The sequence below is a fragment of the Herpailurus yagouaroundi genome, unplaced genomic scaffold, assembly GCF_014898765.1.
Source record: "Herpailurus yagouaroundi ecotype Mexico unplaced genomic scaffold, PumYag 67641, whole genome shotgun sequence".
Lineage (NCBI taxonomy): Eukaryota > Metazoa > Chordata > Mammalia > Carnivora > Felidae > Herpailurus > Herpailurus yagouaroundi.
The window spans coordinates 2192575-2211536 of NW_024420442.1; the positions used below are offsets into that span (position 1 = coordinate 2192575).

The 18962-nt window shown below is 44.0% G+C and overlaps 1 protein-coding gene across 1 annotated transcript in view; it reads left to right on the forward strand.

Annotated features, from left to right (window-relative positions):
• DOCK11 (dedicator of cytokinesis 11) overlaps positions 1-18962 on the forward strand; it is a gene marked incomplete at its 5' end in the record, with an annotated part of 155565 nt that overhangs the window by 54737 nt on the left and 81866 nt on the right. Inside the window, 8 exons of the mRNA XM_040467960.1 lie at positions 6153-6271; positions 8070-8139; positions 8222-8347; positions 8931-9002; positions 10302-10448; positions 14324-14407; positions 15243-15354; positions 17534-17712. Coding sequence (XP_040323894.1) covers positions 6153-6271; positions 8070-8139; positions 8222-8347; positions 8931-9002; positions 10302-10448; positions 14324-14407; positions 15243-15354; positions 17534-17712 — 909 coding nt within the window. The remainder of the gene's footprint in view (positions 1-6152; positions 6272-8069; positions 8140-8221; positions 8348-8930; positions 9003-10301; positions 10449-14323; positions 14408-15242; positions 15355-17533; positions 17713-18962) is intronic.

The window sequence follows — 18962 nt, forward strand, 5'->3', positions numbered from 1 at the left end:
GGGCGCTGTTGTGTGTTCCTTGCCCCTTTTCTTGGCCCCTTTGGGGCGGGGCGCGCCGCCCCCAAATGAAACGAACACCTGAAAATAGTTGGGGCTGTGTATCCTCAAGGGAATACTTTCTGTAATGTGCTTTTCTATCAGTTGCCTATTTAGGAGCAGACAGCAGAGTTGCTACATTAGGAAGAAACTCTTACAGCCAGACTCTGTCGACATATTTTTTGAAAATCTCATGAAAATGTTTACTTCAGTTCCATAAATCGGTTTTCTTGGCTCTTTTCTCTTCCTGCTGACTGCCCGGTGAAGGTGGCTCCTGCCGTGGGGAAAAGGGTCAGGACACATGGGAGCACGTCCCTTTTGCTGGGAGTAAAATGGACGATTCCCGTGTCTGTGGGTGAAAGATGGTATCAGCAGGGTCCACTGAAGACCGACAAGCCCGGTTTCCGCGTGTCGCGTGGGAGAGAGTCTTAAGAAACACCATATTGTACTTAAATGTCTTGGGAACCCAAGGCTCTGTTTATTCCCTAACACGGTGGGACTGAACTGTACATCGTGGGACCCAGCTGGCAGGGACTGTTTCTGGTTACTCCTTTCGTAGGTCAGCCATGGAAAGTCTGGGGCATTTTTATTTTATTGATTTGTTTTTAATTTTTTAAATATTTATGTATTTATTTGGGGAGAGAGAGCGCGTGAGCGAGCAGGCGAAGGGGCAGAGAGAGAAGGAGACAGAATCCCAAGCAGGCTCCGCACCATCAGCACAGAGCCCGATGCGTGGCTCAAACCCACGAACCGGGAGATCATGACCTGAGCCAAAATGAAGAGTCGGACACTCAACCGACTGACTCACCCTGGCACCCCAGGAATTTTTATTTTATTTTATTTTTTTTTTTTAATTAAAAAAAATTTTTTTTTAACGTTTATTTATTTATTTATTTATTTTTAATTTTTTTTTTCAACGTTTATTTATTTTTGGGACAGAGAGAGACAGAGCATGAACAGGGGAGGGGCAGAGAGAGAGGGAGACACAGAATCGGAAACAGGCTCCAGGTTCTGAGCCATCAGCCCAGAGCCTGATGCGGGGCTCGAACTCACGGACCGCGAGATCGTGACCTGGCTGAAGTCGGACGCTTAACCGACTGCGCCACCCAGGCGCCCCTAACGTTTATTTATTTTTGGGACAGAGAGAGACAGAGCATGAGCAGGGGAGGGTCAGAGAGAGGGACACACAGAATCTGAAACAGGCTCCAGGCTCTGAGCTGTCAGCACAGAGCCCGACGCGGGGCTCGAACTCACAGACCGCAAGATCGTGACCTGAGCCGAAGTCGGTCGCCCAACCGACTGAGCCACCCAGGCGCCCCATGGAATTTTTATTTTAAATGAAATCTCTACAGGATTTCCCTTCGGATGTATGTTATTACTTAATGATGATCTCAGGAGACCAAAACATTTGTCTCTTTTTTTAAAAAATTTTTTAATGTTTATTTATTTGACAGAGAGAGAGAGAGACAGAGCGTGAGCAGGGGAAGGACAGAGAGAGAGAGGGGGACACAGAATCCAAAGCACGCTCCAGGCTCTGAGCTGTCAGCACAGTGTCTGATGCAGGGCTCGAACTCCACAAACTGTGAGATCACAACCTGAGCCGAAGTCAGATGCTTAAGTGACCGAGCCACTCGGGCGCCCCCAAAAATGTTTGTTTCTTTCAGAGAGGTAGTATGACATGAGACCACAGGTATGGGTTCTGGAATCGTTTCACCGAGCTTGTGTCCCAGATCTGTCCCCTATTAGCTCTGTGATTGACCTTGGCCAAGTTACTGAACTACTCCAAGCCTTGGTTTCTTCATCTGTCACACAGGGATAACCTGTGATGCCAACTTGTAGGGTGGTTGTGGGGCTTAAGTGAGATAGGACATCCACCATATCGTAATCACTCGGGGTACACTTATTTCTTGAGTGCCTTCTATGGGTCAGAGACATCATTCTGAGTGTTTGGAATATAAGGAAAGAAAGCAAACAATAATCCCTGTTGTCAAGAGCTTACTTTCTTGTGGAGGCAGATGGAAAATAAACAAGTAAATGAGTGTGTTATATATATGTACATAAATCTAAATGTATATAAATATGAGCAGCTTGCTTGGTGTGTCCAGCGGGACTTCCAGAGTGTGAGGACATCATATTGGAGGAACTAGGCAGGTAAGGCCTTCTAAGCCGTGATGAGGAGTTTGAATTATCCCTTAAGTAGAGGTGGGAGCGTTGCAGGGCTTTGAACAGAGGAGTGACATGGCATGATTTGGGTTTGTTTGTTTGTTTTTTAATTTGTATTTTTGATGGAGAGACAGAGTGCGAGTAGGGAGGGGCAGAGAGAGACGGAGACACAGAATGGGAAGCAGGCTCCAGGCTCTGAGCTGTCAGCACAGAGCCCGACGCGGGGCTCGAACCCACAGACCGCGAGATCACGATCTGAGCCAAAGTCGGAGGCTTAACTGACTGAGCCAGCCAGGTGTTCCTGTGATTTGGGTTTTTAAAGTATCATTCTGCCTACCATATTGGGAAGATACTGTTGGTAGGGTAGAAGCAGGGAGATGGTTGATAAACGGTGGCTATTATTCTTTAAAAAAAAAATTTTTTTTTTTAAATTTTAGAGACAGAGAGAATGAGAGTGCCTGAATGGGGGAGAGGCAGAGGGAGACCTCAGGACAGAGCCCAACATGGGGCTTGATCCCAGGACCGGGCCAAAAATCGAGAGTCGGACGCTCAACCGACTGAGCCACCCAGGTGCCCCTGTGGTGGCTATTATTCTTAATTATCATAAGCAGTATAACTGTCATCCAGCTTTCAAATCCTTTCCTCGGGTAACGTCTAGAAAGCCAGCTCTGTGTACGAATGCTTCGTCTGTTAAGATCTGTGGCTTTTCTTCCAGGGGGGAAGCTCCATAAAAGTTTTAGCAGAATGGAATGGAGCAGAGCATCATTTTCATATACTGGTATTCTTAAAATGGAGTAAAAGAAACGCACTCCTGTTTGTGTCTTTAAGGGTGTGGAATTTCTGATATTTATGTGACCTTTGCTCGCCCTCTAGTGGCAGTGAGTGAAATGCCACACGATTGCAGAAAGAGTGGAACTCCTGTATGGACCGTTTGCACTGAAAGGGCGTCTTGAGATTTTTTTGATGAGGAAACTGAAGCCCAAGTAGAGGGGATTTGCCTGTGGTCACTCAGCTAGTCAGTAGCAGAGCTGAGCTCAGCCTGCGACACGTGTGTCTTAACTCCTGGTCTCGTGTTCTTTCCATCAAGCCTTGCTGTCTGTTGTCCCTGTAAATGGCCTTGTTTTACCAATTCACTTAACATCTACTTATGTATGGAATATTTCCCGCGATGCTGCGAGGCTTGCAGAGAAGAATAACTGAGGGTCATCGCCCATCTTAAGACCATTTGGAGAGAGAGGACATACATAGATGAAATGACAATATAAGTCATCAGTACAAATGAGAGTCGAAAGCAAGATATGATAGATATCAAGTGCATGGTACAGGTTGGTGTGCTGAGGGCTCAGGGAACTTAGGAACCACTGAGACTACAGGCCTCCCATCTTAATTGGTTCCTTATCTTATTTAAATTTTTTTTAATCTTTTTTTGAGAGAGAGAGAGAGAGAGAGAGAGAGAGAGAGAGAGAGAGAGAGACAGTGCGAGCAGGGGAGGGGCAGAGAGAGAAGGAGACACAGACTCCCTCTCCAGGTTCCAGGCTCCGAGCTGTCAGCACAGAGCCCGACATGGGGCTCGAACTCACGAACTGCAAGGTCATGACCTGAGCCGAAGTTGGACACTTAACCGACTGAGCCACCCAGGCGCCCCTGTTGGTTCCTTATTTTATTCATTGATCTCGTCATTCACCAAATCCTTACTGAGCACTTTGTATGGGCCAGATATTGATGAGGGCACTAGGAATATAATGGGGAACTGTTCAGACTACATACCTGCTCTAGTTGGGCTAGAGAGAGTATAAATGAGTAACTTTAGGTCAAGATAAATGCTGTGAAGCAAAGAGAACAGGTTAACGGGGTCTGACGTGACAGGAGCGCGTTCTAGACGGAGTTGTCACGGAGGGCTGTCTCAGGAGCTGATGCCTCGAGCTGAAAAGAAATAGGTGAGAGGAAGACAAGCATAGGTGATAAAGCCATGGCAAAGGAGAACAGAGTATTGCAGCAGATGTAAACATCTCGCGGTGGCATGTTTGAAAGACAGAAGGAAAGAAAAGACGGTGTGGCTGGAACGCAGGGAGCAGCTGGAGGGGGCAGGTGGCATGAGAGGAGCTTGCTGGGGTACATTTAGGAATGGGGGGCCCTTGACAGCCTTTTGTTCGTGGTGGTTCTGTTTGTAACAAAGGGGGAAAAGAGCACTCTAGCGCTGTTGCGTCGAGAATAAATGACCGAGGAGCGATACAGGATTAGTTTTGCATTGACTGCCCATCTCTTTTTTCTACCTGATGTGATCGCACTTGCCCTTTAACTCTCCTCCTCTCTGAAGCCTTATTGAAGACTCCGTTGTTTCTTCCTTTGTGTGTTTTGTATAGACCGCTATTTGTACACGTTGCCATTCGTATTGCAGATTTAGTCCCGGGTCTTTACCCCCCCTCCGGCCCCCCTCCCCATAGACCATGAACTGCTTGATGGTGGGAACCAGGGCTTTTTTTGGTGTGCTTGGCATTTGGAAGTTCATTCACAATGCCTTTGTTGAATGAGTGGGATGAGCAGCTTCACCGAAGTAGGGGTTGAACTTGACTTGGAAAGGTGGCTGGGATGTGGCCACAAACCGAACAGAAGCACCAAGGCAGGAATGCATATGATCTACTCGCAGAGCAACCAAGGTACCAGTTTGGCCTTGTGAAGAATGTGGAAAGTGTTAAGGCTAAAAACACAGGTTAGGTCTCAAGTGATCTTGAACCCCAGCCCAGGGTTTCTCAACCTTGGCAATATTGACATTTTGGACAGGTTCATTGTCGTACGTGGCTGTCCGGTGCACTGTCGGATGTTTAGCAGCATCGGTGGCCCGTGCCTGCTAGGTGTCAGCAACCCCCAGTTGTGACAACCCCAAATGTCTCCAGACCCGGCGGGACGTCCCGTTGGGGGGCAGAGTGGCCCCTGGCTGCCAAGCACTGCCCTAGGTCATGGGGAGGCATCCCAGACAGGAGGTGATCTGCTGTAACCCAGTCGGAGGGAGATGAATTTGGAAATGAGAGGTGGGTGTGTGGGAAGTAAAGAGAACCTGTAGAGGCCTCCTGGCCTCCTAGGAAACGATTAGACTATTTTGATTATAGGTTCAGAGGGGGTGATGGCAAGTAAGGCTGGAAGAGAGGGGGCAAAAGGAAGGAAAACCTGGAAGGCTAGGCTATGTACGGGGGCCTGGGAAAGAGAAAGAGTGAGTTCCTTAGGTACAGAGACTTGTCCCCTCCATCTCTGTATTTCGCACAGCATGAAACCTTGAAGGGAGGTCGAAACAGTGAGACTTGTTTTCGCCTTCTGGCTGGCTGGTTGGTTAAACGATTGAGTGAACGCCTGAGTGAATGAAGGAATGCGGAGAGAAGGGAAGGAAGAAGAAAGAAGTTTTACAGATTCCACTGCTTGCGTCGTTTCTACGTATATGTGGGCACATGGCTTCTTTTTGCCGTTAACGCACCTACCGCCAGAGACAGGGTGTTACAACTTGGAAGAAATATACTAGGAGGATGTCTGAATGTCGTGCGGCCTCAGTTTCGTGGATGGGGCCAGTGGAAAGCCGATTATGTAGAGAAGTGCACTTGATTGAATCTCCCTTCTCAGCAGATTGACTGGTGGTCCCCATTCTGTCAAACACACTGCCTGCTGGGACGTGTCGGTTTACCGAGACTCAAGCGTCTTTATTCCAAAACCCGCTTATCCCAGTCATACTTTTTTATCTTCAGTAAACAAAGTATCTAATGCGAAATAAACTAACAAAATCTGAGGGCCCAAATAGAGATGTGGCTAAAGGAGCTAACCAAAGCGCCCTGTCTTACAAAGCTCATGTTTACGTGAGCTTCTATTCTAGTGAGTACATCTCTCATGACTTGATTTTTTGTTGTTTCACATTGACAAGTTACGTCCTATTTCTGTTTGTTTTCGTAACTAACAATGGCTTATTTTAGTGTTTGCATGCCATGGAGATCCAAGTGATGATACAGTTTCTGCCTGTAATTCTTATGCAACTCTTCCGAGTTCTCACAAACATGACCCACGAAGATGACGTTCCTGTCAACTGTACCATGTGAGTTTCGGCCCTATAATACGGAGAAGCAACTCTTGTTTCTTTTTGTGTTTCTGCATTTTAAATACAAATTTATCTTCCAAACGAGAATGCAAAAGTCAGAAATCTAATATCTGTTCTCTCTTGTTTCATGCTTCTCAGACTGGGGGACCTTGTATCCCCAGGGATAGATGGTACCAGAAATCAAAGGACAAACTGAATGTGTTTTCCTCGACCAGGGGTTCTCAAACTTTACTGCATGTTAGAATCACCCAGGGAGCTTTTAAAGATGTGTGTGCCGAGACCACATTCGTACCAGTGAAACCAGAATATCTAGGGATGGAACTCAGCGTCAGCAATTTTTTTTAAAGTTTTCTAGGTGATTCCATAATGCAACAGAGTTTGAGAACCATTGCCCTAGACCAGCGTTGTCCGATAGAACTTTCTCCAGTCATGGAGTTGTTCTACATGTGTGCTGTCCAATATGGTAGCCATTAGCCATTTAGCTACTGAGCACTCGCAATGTGGCTAGCGTAACCGAGGAACTGAGTTTTCTTTAATTTACATTTAGTTAACATGCAGTATAATATTGGTCTCAGGAGTACAATTCAGTGATTCATCACTTACATACAATAAATACCCAGTGCTCATTCCAACAAGTGTCCTCCTTAATGCCCGTCACCCATCTAGCCCATTGCCCACCCACCTCCCTCCGTCAACCCTCAGTTTGTTCTCTATATTTAAGAGTCTCTTATAGTTTATTTCCCTCTCTCCTCTTCCCTCGCCCCTTCCCCTATGTTCATCTGTTTGAGGAACTGAATTTGTAACTGTAGTTCATTTTAATTAAATAGCCACAAGTGGCTAGTGGCTCTCATGTTGGACAGAGTCGCCCTGAACCATGAATTTTTACTGAAAAGGATAAAGGATTATTATTTTTTTATAGAAACAAACAAGGATCTATGGTAGAGTTGAATGGAAAATGCACTGAATTTTGAAACGAAAATAGGATACTCCAAAGAATTGAGAGCTCAGTGCTGGATGTTTCTGGCTTTGCTGCTTCTGCCGTTGCCACGACCTGTCCCAGCGGGTCTTAAGCTACGGCCCTGCACACCGTTTGCTTTGCTCTGCCGTTGGGGCTAGTTTGCTTGAAAACTTAAGAAGCATTATTCTAGTCCAGTGGTTGTCCAATATGGCTCCCGCACCAGCACCATCAGTATCACCTGGGAGCTTAGGGGAAAACAAAAAACAAACAAACAAACAACAAATACCGCTCATCGTTGAACTTCACCCCAGAGCTACAAAGTCAGAAACTCTGCAAGAGGGGCTGAGCAATGTGCCCTCTAGGTGATTCTGATGCACGATAAAGTTTGAGAACCACTGCTAGTCTCGTATATGGATTTTATATTTACTTCTCATCCCAGGTCCTGTCATTACACCTGTCTGGTCTCTCTCTTCCTTTTTCCCCATCTGTTGCCGTGCTTTCCATCTTTCTCTTCCTTTCCTTTTACTCCCTGGAGGGGATTTCAATATTTACGGCACCCGAGGTCTTCTACTGTACAGAAGCTATGACCATGCTTGAAACGCGTGCAGAACAGAAGCAAGGCATCTGGGTTGCCCAACTACAATGCCCTTGTTTTGACCCAGGAAATGTTGTGCAAGGCCCCGAGCAAGTTCGATGCCAAAATCTTGGTCGGACCATCTTAGGACATCCTATGCAATCCTCTGACTTTGAATCCTTCAGGCAGTGTGGGGGTATTTGGGGGGTTAGATACTCCAACTGTGGTAACTCACATGCTGATTTCTGTGAATGTGTTTGCAGGGTTCTCTTACATATCGTTTCAAAGTGCCATGAAGAAGGCTTGGATAATTATTTAAGATCCTTCATCAAGGTTTGTGGAATAAGCTTTCTCTGGGAGCAGTGTATTTTATGTGAGGATTCTGACTTAGGGCTGTATTTTCCTTCATTTGTAGTATAGCTTCCGACCCGAAAAACCGAACGCGCCTCAGGCCCAGCTGATACATGAAACTCTGGCCACTACGATGATCGCAGTGTTGAAACAGTCTGCTGACTTTTTATCGATAAACAAACTGCTAAAGGTAAGGAACCAGGACACAAGGAACCATTTCGGTTCTAGTCTTTTCGTCATTTGCTCATGTGACCCTCCCCCCCCCCTTTTTTTTAGTGTTTGTTTATTTTTGAGAGAGAGAGCAGGGGAGGGGCAGAGAGGGTGACAGAGAGAATCCCAAGCAGGCTCCACGCTATCAGCACAGAGTCCGATGTGGGGTCGAACTCACGAACCCCGAGATCCTGATCTGAGCCAAAGTTGGACGCTCAACCGAGCCACCCAGGTGCCCCATCTGTAGAGAATTTAAGAGCAATCATAAGACAGACTAAAAGTTGGTTTCCTCTCAGCACCATGTGTAAGCAAATCCAAATAAAGTCTGTGATAAGATGCCCCTCCCCACACGGCAAACATTCCCACCACATGCCCTTTGCACCTCACCGGCTGGCGCTGAGGTGGTACAATATTACCTTGTGCAACTTCGATGGTGAATTGCGATCACTTTAAAATGTTAAAGTTCAGAGATAAGGTCCACACTGATTTGTCGAACTTTGCTGAGCTTCAGGATTTGGGTAACTATTAAAAATTGATTTTATGTATTTGTTGGTTTATTTTAGTACTCGTGGTTTTTTTTTGAAATTATTGCAAAGTCTATGGCCACATACTTGTTGGAAGAGAATAAAATTAAGGTAAGTAGGCTAAGAATAATCTATGTTTGAAAATATTTATTTATTTTGACAGAGAGAGTGCACGAGCAAGGCAGGGGTAGAGAGAGAGGGAGAGGGAGAGAGAGAGTCAGCTCAGGGCCTGACGTGGGGTTTGATCCCATGAACCATGAGATCATGACCTGAGCCGAAACCAAGAGTCAGACATGTAACAGACGTAGCCATCCAGGTGCCCCAAGGATAATATTTAGCATAGGCAAAGAAGGCTGATCCTGTTCACAGGTAGCAATGATGCACAGATCCTCTTGTACCGAAGGGCTCTTAGCCCTTGACTTTGTCAATTTTGCCTAAGAAAACAAACCAAAACCAAACACCAATGGATGTATTGCATGAATCTGAGGTCTGACAGTTCATACATTTTCAAAGTCCTCAGAGGCTTGTTCACATGCATTCTTCCTTTTTGTTATTTGCCATGTAAAATGCATTTTCTTTGAAGCTTGCCTTTTATCTTGTAGCTTAGAAATGTCTATGTTGAAACATTCATTTGGAGACCAAGTACCAGATCAGAAATCACCTCTTAGAAAGGTCTGACGCATGTATGACGTTCAAAACACCTTCTGTAATAGATGTTTCTGGAATGTGGCATATACGTTGAGTTGTATTTTTAGATTCTCATAAAAGTACAAAGAAATTTTCTTAGTTCTAGCAATTACAGAGTCGAGATTTGTGAAATGTAAATATTCACCTATTTACCGTTTTCGTCAGACTTTTCACAGAATGGGTTTGCTGAAATTGTGTGTCAGGAAAAAAATCTGGGATGAAAATCTGGGATGTGGGTAGATCTCAGGAACATAATTCCAAAGTTGTTTTTTTTTTATTAAAAAAAAATTTTTTTTAACGTTTACTCATTTTTGAGAGTAAGAGGGACAGAGCATGAGTGGGGGAGGAGCAGAGAGAGAGAGAGAGGGAGATGCAGAATCCAAAGCAGGCTCCAGGCTCTGAGCCGTCAGCACAGAGCCTGATGCGGGACCCGAACTCACGGATCGTGAGATCATGGCCTGAGCGGAAGTCAGACACCCAACCGACTGAGCCGCCCGGGCGCCCCCAAAGTTGGTTTGTTGATGATTTCAGTCAGTTCATTATAGTTCCTCTAAGGATCTGAAGTGTATGTTGAACTAGTGATGTCATCTTTAAGTTGGGAGAAAAGTTATACTCCAGTTAAGAAAAGCCACATTTATATCTGGCATGTGTTTGAAAATAAAAATAGCAATTGATTTAAACCTTTTGCAGCTCTGACTCTTTGCTATGTCTGTTTGATTTAAGCTTCCCAGAGGCCAGAGATTTCCAGAGGCATATCATCATGTCTTACATTCATTGCTTCTTGCGATAATTCCGCATGTGACTATTCGCTATGCCGAGATTCCCGATGAGTCCAGAAATGTCAATTATAGTTTGGCTAGCTTCCTGAAGGTGAGTTAAAGGCAGCCAGAACATGGTAAGGAGATATTTGTCACCAATATGGTCTTTTAAAGCCAAAGGAGAAAACTACCCACTTTCTAGGGACTCAGCTAGGTCTTTGTAAAATGCGGGAGAAACTTTTGACTGAATTCATCCATCAGTTTAGTAAAACAGCCAGGTTTGATCCCTCCCCCCCGCCCACACACACTGAAATGCCTAATTAATTAAATCAGAGGTCCCATACAGGGGTGGCTTAGCCAGAAGGCATGTTTTGCTTGTTTCACGGGATGTTTTTTCAAATATGTTAATTTAAGTGCCTTTAGACGAGGCATGTACTTTCTAGGTTGCCACAGTCCCCACCGCTCCTTAGTGTACCCTTGACTCTTTATGCATTTAAATCACTTCTCTGACCCCTGTCGGCCTTTGAGTTTGCAACTCTGGAACGAAAGCAACCTGTTTGCTGATGTAACCGCAGTCTACATGTTATTAACCCACGTGAGGGAAGATTGTTCATTTCGGTCAGCGAGATGATTTTGTTTGAGAGATACCAGAAGCTCCTATATGGATGAAGAACCACGCATTTATCACTGTTCTGGTTTATCGTAGTTCTAGTTTTTTGGTACGTAAAGGGCAGTGCTAGAATGTAATTGTTCTATAAAGTGGGTGACAATATTTGAGTTGTTGCAGAGAAAGGGCACGGGTTTGTAAATGCCCTTCCTCATATCTCAGCCTCACGTAAAGAACCCCACGGTCGAGACTCCATCCAAGCAGTTTTCGTGTCTGACGTACCCTTGTTTTCCATTTTTTTTTTAATGTTTACTTATTTTGAGACAGAGAGAGAAAGACAGCACGAGTCAGGGAAGGGGCAGAGAGAGAGAGAAAGAGAGAATCCCCAGCAGGCTTCGCACTGTCTGTGCAGAGCCCAACACGGGGCTCAGTGTCACGAACCTTGAGATCATGACCTGAGCCGAAATCAAGAGTCGGACGCTTGACCGACTGAGCCACCCAGGCGTCCCCACCTATCATTTTATTTTTTTTTTTATTTTATTTTTTTAAATGTTTATTTATTTTTGAGACAGAGAGAGACAGCACATGAACGGGGGAGGGTCAGAGAGAGAGGGAGACACAGAATCAGAAGCAGGCTCCAGGCTCTGAGCTGTCGGCACAGAGCCCGACGCGGGGCTCGAACTCACTGACCGCGAGATCGTGACCTGGCTGAAGTCGGACGCTTAACCGACTGCGCCACCCAGGCGCCCCCCCACCTATCATTTTAAAGTAAATTGGGGCGCCTGGGTGGCTCAGTCGGTCGAGCATCCGCCTTCAGCTCAGGTCACGATCTCGCGGTCCGTGAGTTCGAGCCCCGCGTCGGGCTCTGGGCTGATGGCTCAGAGCCTGGAGCCTGCTTCCCATTCTGTGTCTCCCTCTCTCTCTGCCCCTCCCCCGTTCATGCTCTGTCTGTCTCTGTCCCAAAAATAAATAAAACGTTAAAAAAAATTTTTTAAGTAAATTAAGGAGGACACTATTTGAAATGTAAACTCTCAGTTTCTCCCATGGGGTTTAAACTTGAAAGCTACTATGTAAAGGGAATAAATAGAACACAGTTGATGTCATAGCTGTATTTACTTCATTTGAGTCACCATTTGCCTGTCTTCTCTGTGAAGATTCAGAGACAAGAGGCTGTCTCAGAAGTCACATTTCTATTTTATTTTATTTTATTTTATTTTATTTTATTTTATTTTATTATTTGTTATTTATTTTTTTATTTTAGAGAGAGAGTGGCAGAGGGAGAGAGAGAGAAAGAGAGAAAGAATCTTTTAATGTTTATTTTTGAGAGAGAGAGAAAGAGGGAGACACAGAATCCGAAGCAGGTTCCAGGCTCTGAGCTGTCAGCTCAGAGCCTGACACGGGGCTTGAACTCATGAACTGTGAGATCATGACCTGAGCCGAAGTCGGACGCTTAACCGACTGAGCCACCCAGGCGCCCCTGAAATCACATTTCTAATACGTATTCAAGGTAAAGTGTGATGACTGTTACTTGGAAAATAGAAACAAACTACAGTAGCAAGACCAGAACAGGAGGGTTTATGACCAGGGCCGAGAAGAAAAGTTCTTCTAGAAGAGTTGAAGGTGTTGCATGTAGAGGAGGGTCCACGAGCGAAGACGGACAGATACGCATGTTCCAGAATTGTTTAGGGATGAGCAAGCCTTGTGCGGCAGAGAGTTATAGGATGGAAGGCATTGAATGTCCGGCTGAGGAGTTTTGGTTTTGATCTGTATGCAGTGGAGTAAGACCAAAGATTTTTTGTTGTTCACCCGTCCTTTACATGCCCCTGTGCTGCGTCTTACTGTGCTGTATTTTAATTATTTATCTTGTCTGTCTTTACCCCTGGACGGGGGTGAAGACCATGTCATATTCACGTTCGTATTTCTCTAGAACACTGTCGCAAGCACAGTGAGAAATGAGGTGCAGAGTGGGTTCCTTCTGTTTCACAGGAATAGGCTAGGCACTAGGGAGAACATAAAGAGAAAGAGAGTCTTCCTGTTGTCCTATGTAGGTAAAATCATAGTGAAATAATGAGTACAAAACAAGCTAGCGTAGAATATAAATGCTTCAAGGGGCTTGTGGGCCGGGGTGGCTAAGGAGGAAGGGATTTCCCCGGGACATTGAGGAATGGGTAGGACTCGGCAGAAGAGTGCTGGAGTTACTAGCCAGGCCTGGCATGATGAGCAACTAGGAGCATGACCCGCAGGCAAGTGTGAACAGCTATTAGGCCTGTCACGGAGGAAGGATGTTGTTTGTAAACCCAGGTTAGGTAACGTATAGTATAATAATGGTTTCAGGAGTAGAACTTCGTGATTCCTCACTTACAGACAACACCCAGTGCTCATCCCAACAGGTGCCCTCCTTAGTGCCCATCACCCACCCAGCCCATTCCCCACCCACCTCCCCTCCAGCAGCCCTCAGTTTGTTCTCTGTATTTAAGAGGTTTGCCTCCTTCTCTGTTTTTTATCTTATTTTTCCTTCCCTTCCCCTATGTTCATCTGTTTTGTTTCTTAAATTCCACATGAGTGAAGTCATATGATATTTGTCTTTCTCTGCCTGACTTCTTCCGCTTAGCGTAATACATTCTAGTTCCACCCACGTCATTGCAAATGGCAAGATTTCATTCATTTTTATAGTTGAGTATATACTCAACTATACAATGTATACAATGTACTATTCCATTGTATATAGATACCACATCTTCTTTATCCATTCATCCACCCGTCGATGGACATTTGGGTTCTTTCCATTCTTTGGCTATTGTCGATAGTGCTGCTATAAACATGGGGGTGCCTGTGCCCCTTCAAAACAGCACACCTGTATCCCTTGGATAAATACCTAGTTAGTGCAATTGCTGGGTCGTAGGGTGGTTCTATTTTTAGTTTTTTGAGGACCCTCCATACTGTTTTCCAGAGTGGCTGCACCAGTTTGCATTCCCACCAGCAGTGCAAAAGGGTTCCTCTTTCTCCACAGAGGAAGGATGTTTTAATAGGCCAAGACTTCACGGAACACAGAGAGAACCTTCGTCACTAGCTGACCACCATATACTTCACTTAGAGCTTTTCAGATTGACCAAAATGAGTCCCTGTAGCTCAATAGATTACGTATATATGTGTATGTATATATGCATACGTATTTGTGTGTATACATGCATATATATGTATATAAAGATATATGCATTTGTGCATGTATGTATATGTACATATATACACATATATGGAAATACTTACATATATATGAAAATTGTACAGTTGGGACCCAATTCCAACAATAAATCACTTGCCTTTTATCATGACAGACTTCTAGAATTACGTCACTGTTCATTTTGTTTTGGTTTCTATAGCGCTGTTTGACACTAATGGATAGAGGATTTGTTTTCAATTTGATAAATGACTATATATCTGGATTCAGCCCCAAAGATCCTAAGGTAAGTTATAAGGACGTATAACAGCTGTCAGACATTAGAGCTTGAGACCAAGAGTGACATTTATTCTCTGGAGGGTTTGGAACTGCTGTCTTTGTTTTTGTACTTTGCGGATATCTGTACCTCAACGCAGGGGATATTGGATGGTGTTTTGGGAGTCCCCAAGACCACCCACACGCTCAGTGGTTAACTAGAAAGACTCATGGGACTCAACATATACTTAGGGCGGTCTCAGTCATGGCTGACATTCATTAGAGTGACGCAGTAAGGCTGCTTAGCTGGAACAGTAAGATCAAAACCCAGGTGGAGTCCTTGGCAATTCTCATTCAGGCTTCCCCGAGTGCCTTCCCTCCTGTGAAGGTCACACGAGTCTCTCCAGCCCTGAAAACGCAGCCGCGTGCGTGCCACATTTCTGTTCAGGGAAGCCCAGTTGAGACTTGGAGTTCAAGTTTATTTTCTTGGGGGCTGGTCATATATTGGAGACTGGTCAACCTTCCAGAGTCAGGAAAGGAAAAGAAAGCAATAAATCACATTGTTTGTACAAATAGAGCAGGCTGGCAGAGAAGGCACGACCTTATCATGTAGGGAGCATTTCAAAATCCAATTTCCCAAATGCCAGCCTGCAACCAACCTTGCAAGCAGGCATTTTTTTTTTTTTTTTTTTTTAAGGAGAGCAGCCTTGGGCCTGCTGTGTTAACTCTTTCCTACGTAGGCCACATCTCAAGGTATACTTAAACCACTGAACACTTCCGTTTTGGAAACTAACGCTCTGTGTTTCGTTATTAAAATAGTACGTGTCAACTAAACAGGAGTTCGTGTATAATTTCTTTCCCTTTAGGTTCTGGCTGAATACAAGTTTGAATTTTTGCAAACAATTTGCAACCATGAGCATTACATTCCTCTGAATTTGCCAATGGCATTTGCCAAACCGAAACTCCAGCGAGTGCAAGGTACGTGTTTGCATTTTCCATCACTTGAGAACGTGTTTTTCTTTTCTTTCTTTTTTTTTTTTTTTCTTTTTTGGCTAGTGCTAGCATAGTGTAATGTTTTCTAGGTAAACCTGTGAATTTAAAGGTAACGTCAGAATTGTTAGCTACGTGAAGATATGTTCATTTACAGTATCTGCATTTTCTTCATAGCGTCAGTGATAGTATTCATAGTGTGGAGAGATCAGGTGTATTACATAGATCGCTGCTTAAACAGAGATGTCAGATACTAGTCAAATTGCTTTCTGTAGTAGTGTTTGGACTCTTAAATGAGACTAAATTAAGAAAAAAAACCATATGAATGCATTTCCACTGCAAGGAACGTATAAAGGCAGGGTGGAATAGTAATATGTATGTATTAAATGTTATCTCCGTTGCTAGTTTTATTGAATGCTTTGTTGTGTAGCACAATTCTTATGTTACTATGTTTTTTATTTGTCCCTTTTCTTTTCATATATTAATTAGATTTTTTTTCATTTGCGGTGGACCGTTTGACTTCAGTAGGTAGGTTTAACTCGGTTCACTCTAAAGTAGTTAACTGTCTTGAAAAACCATTGATTTGATGAATGGCTTAAGATGGACGGGGGGGCTTTGTTTGCTTATTCACATTCTCCCTAGCCACACACAGTGAGGCTTTAAGCTAACGTACTTAGAAAACCTAGGAGGTGGTGTATGAGGCAGTATATTTGTTTCCTCTTAAAATAAGCTTGAACACCGATTGCTTGCAAACAAGTTCCTGCTCAAGCCAGCAAGGGGACCGGAGGGTGTATCTATTCTTTGAGCCAGTGCCCTCTGTCCCAGGCTTCCCTCCCTCCTCTCCGACCCTGTGTAATGACTGCTTGGTGACAGTTTTGAAGGCGTGGATGAAACTACCTGATTGGATTTATTCAAAGCACTGAAGTGAAAAACCTACTGCCTTTGCAAAATCTCCCCACATAAAGCCCCCCCCCCCACCGCCTGCTCAGTTATTCTTGGCCCTCGTGTGTAGAAAGTGGTGGGGGTTCACAAAAGAGGGTGACCAATGGCAAGAAGAAAATCAGCTGCCTTGGTCTCCAGGGGAGTAGCTGCTGAGCAGTGGTTTCAGTCATTGAATTCTAGCCAGCGTAAATGAAGGCAACATATTTAAGAAACCAAGCATCCCCGTTCAACCACTCCCGTGTTAGATTCTGAGCATGTGTGGCTCGAATACTTCCCCGTGATTTATTGGTAGCTATGAGGAAGTCCGAGAACAGAAGGGGTGGACGGATCATCAGGATTTAGGATTGAATCTGACTACTCACAGCACTTACTATGTCCTAACTGAATACATAGCATTATATTAACTGCTAAAGAGGAGGCCAAAAAAAAAGAAAAAAAAAATAGAAAACCTATCCTTCAGCTTTATGGCCTCATTCAATTCAAGGGTAGGGTAGAGGAGAGGAAATACAGATTGTAAAAGTCTACCGTAGAAATTGCTAAACTTGATCACGATCCCTTGTGAGTAGTTATAAGGCAAGTCCCAACCAAGATATGGGCAGCGGGGATTTAAAATGGACTGAGGTCCAAAAGGGAGCGAAAGACCTAGTTCGAAGTGATTTTATGAAATCAAAGGTCTGTATTTGCTGATGAAGGGGGGTTGACATGCGTCCAGGCTGGGATGGAACATCTACTAGAATAGTTGATAGTTAATCCCATTAGAAGGATTCAGTTGTCTTCGCCTTCTTTTTCCTACTTTTGACAAGTGTAAACAGATCAGTAATTCAAGCATTGTTGTATGGAATCGGTCCAATTTGTAGTTGTAACTAAAGCTCTTCAGATCGAAAGAAATGTGTTAAGACATTACCAAATATAGTATTCTTTCATTCTGGGTTCTATCTTAAGATTCCTAAGAGTTCAACAGAATGTAGGACAAAGAAATCTAGGGACTCTCTTACCCACTGACGTGATCATTAAGGCTATCACATACCCTAATTATGAGTGCGCCTGTCTTGTAAAAATTTTGCATGCTCCTTCTGTATGACAAAAGAATTGTTCACGTTTGTTAATGGCAAAATTATAGCTCTTGTGAGCATGACCACGTGTTTGCTAAGTAATAAACGCAGTATTTTAATGTTAAAGTAATTACTGTTTTTGTAAACGGGCTTTAAATTTCATTGTACTGCAGATTCAAATCTTGAATACAGTTTATCAGATGAATATTGCAAGCATCACTTCTTGGTCGGTTTACTTCTGAGGGAAACCTCCATTGCTCTGCAAGACAATTACGAGATCAGATATACAGCTATCTCTGTCATAAAGAATCTTTTGATAAAACATGCATTTGACACTAGATACCAGCACAAGGTAAGGATGTCCGTATAATCAGTATCGCATTAGTCAATTTCTGCCGAGATAATTACATTAAAGATGGAGTCTTCAGTAAGGAACGTAATATGAGCATTGGCGAACTTACTTTTGTAAGTAAGATTTGTCTCAGTATGGTTAGGTTTTAAAAATACTGTTCAAAAATAAATAAATAAATAAATAAAAATAAAAATCCTGTTCATTAGGAGGTTGCCTGGCTGGCTCAGTCAGTAAACCATGCCACTCTTGATCTCAGGCTTTTGAGTTCAGTCCCCACATTGGTGTGTGGGTCCTCCTTTTTTTGTTCTGTCTTTAATTTTTTAATGTTTGTTTAGTTTTGAGAGAGAGAGAGAGAGAGAGACAGAGCGTGAACGGGAGAGGGGCAGAGAGAGGGAGACACAGAATCCGAAGCAGGCTCCAGGCTCTGAGCTGTCAGCACCGAGCCCGACGCGGGGCTCGAACTCACAAATGGCGAGATCATGACCTGAGCCGAAGTCGGATGCCGAACCTATTGAGCCACCCAGGGGGGCGTGGAGCCTACTGCAAAAGATAAATACATAAAAATAAAATAAAGTACCATTCAGTTAACTATTGGAGAAAAACATTGGTTTCTCAAATCGTGTATAAAGAACAACATAACTGCTTCATGAACAACATAACTGCTTATGATTGGTACGTAAACTAATGATTTTTAAAAAATCATACACGGTTATGGCCACGTGCGTTCTTTCAAATATATAACTTAATATATGTGCTCAAGTCGGTTATATTATGGATTAAATGATTAGTAGTAAGACATGTTAACTATGTCAAATATGAAGTATGGACAATGAAGATTTTTCTTACTGAAAAAACGTGGATGTGGCTATAAACCTTATATATACATTACACCTAGTCTATGTGTGAAGGCCATAGCTGTAGTTGCTGTTGGCTGTACCTTTAACAAGTGTTCTCCGCTCTTATTACCATTAAACCCTATGGGCTTAAAAAAGTAGGTTGCAGGGGTGCCTGGGTGGCTCAGTCGCTTAAGTGTCCGACTTCGGCTCAGGTCATGATCTCGCAGTCTGTGAGTTCGAGCCCCGCCTCGGGCTCTGTGCTGACGGCTCAGAGCCTGGAGCCTGCTTCGGCTTCTGTCTCCCCCTCTCATGCTCTGTCTCTCTTCCTCAAAAATAAATAAACATTAAAAGACATTTTTCTTCAACGTTTATTTATTTTTGGGACAGAGAGAGACAGAGCATGAACGGGGGGAG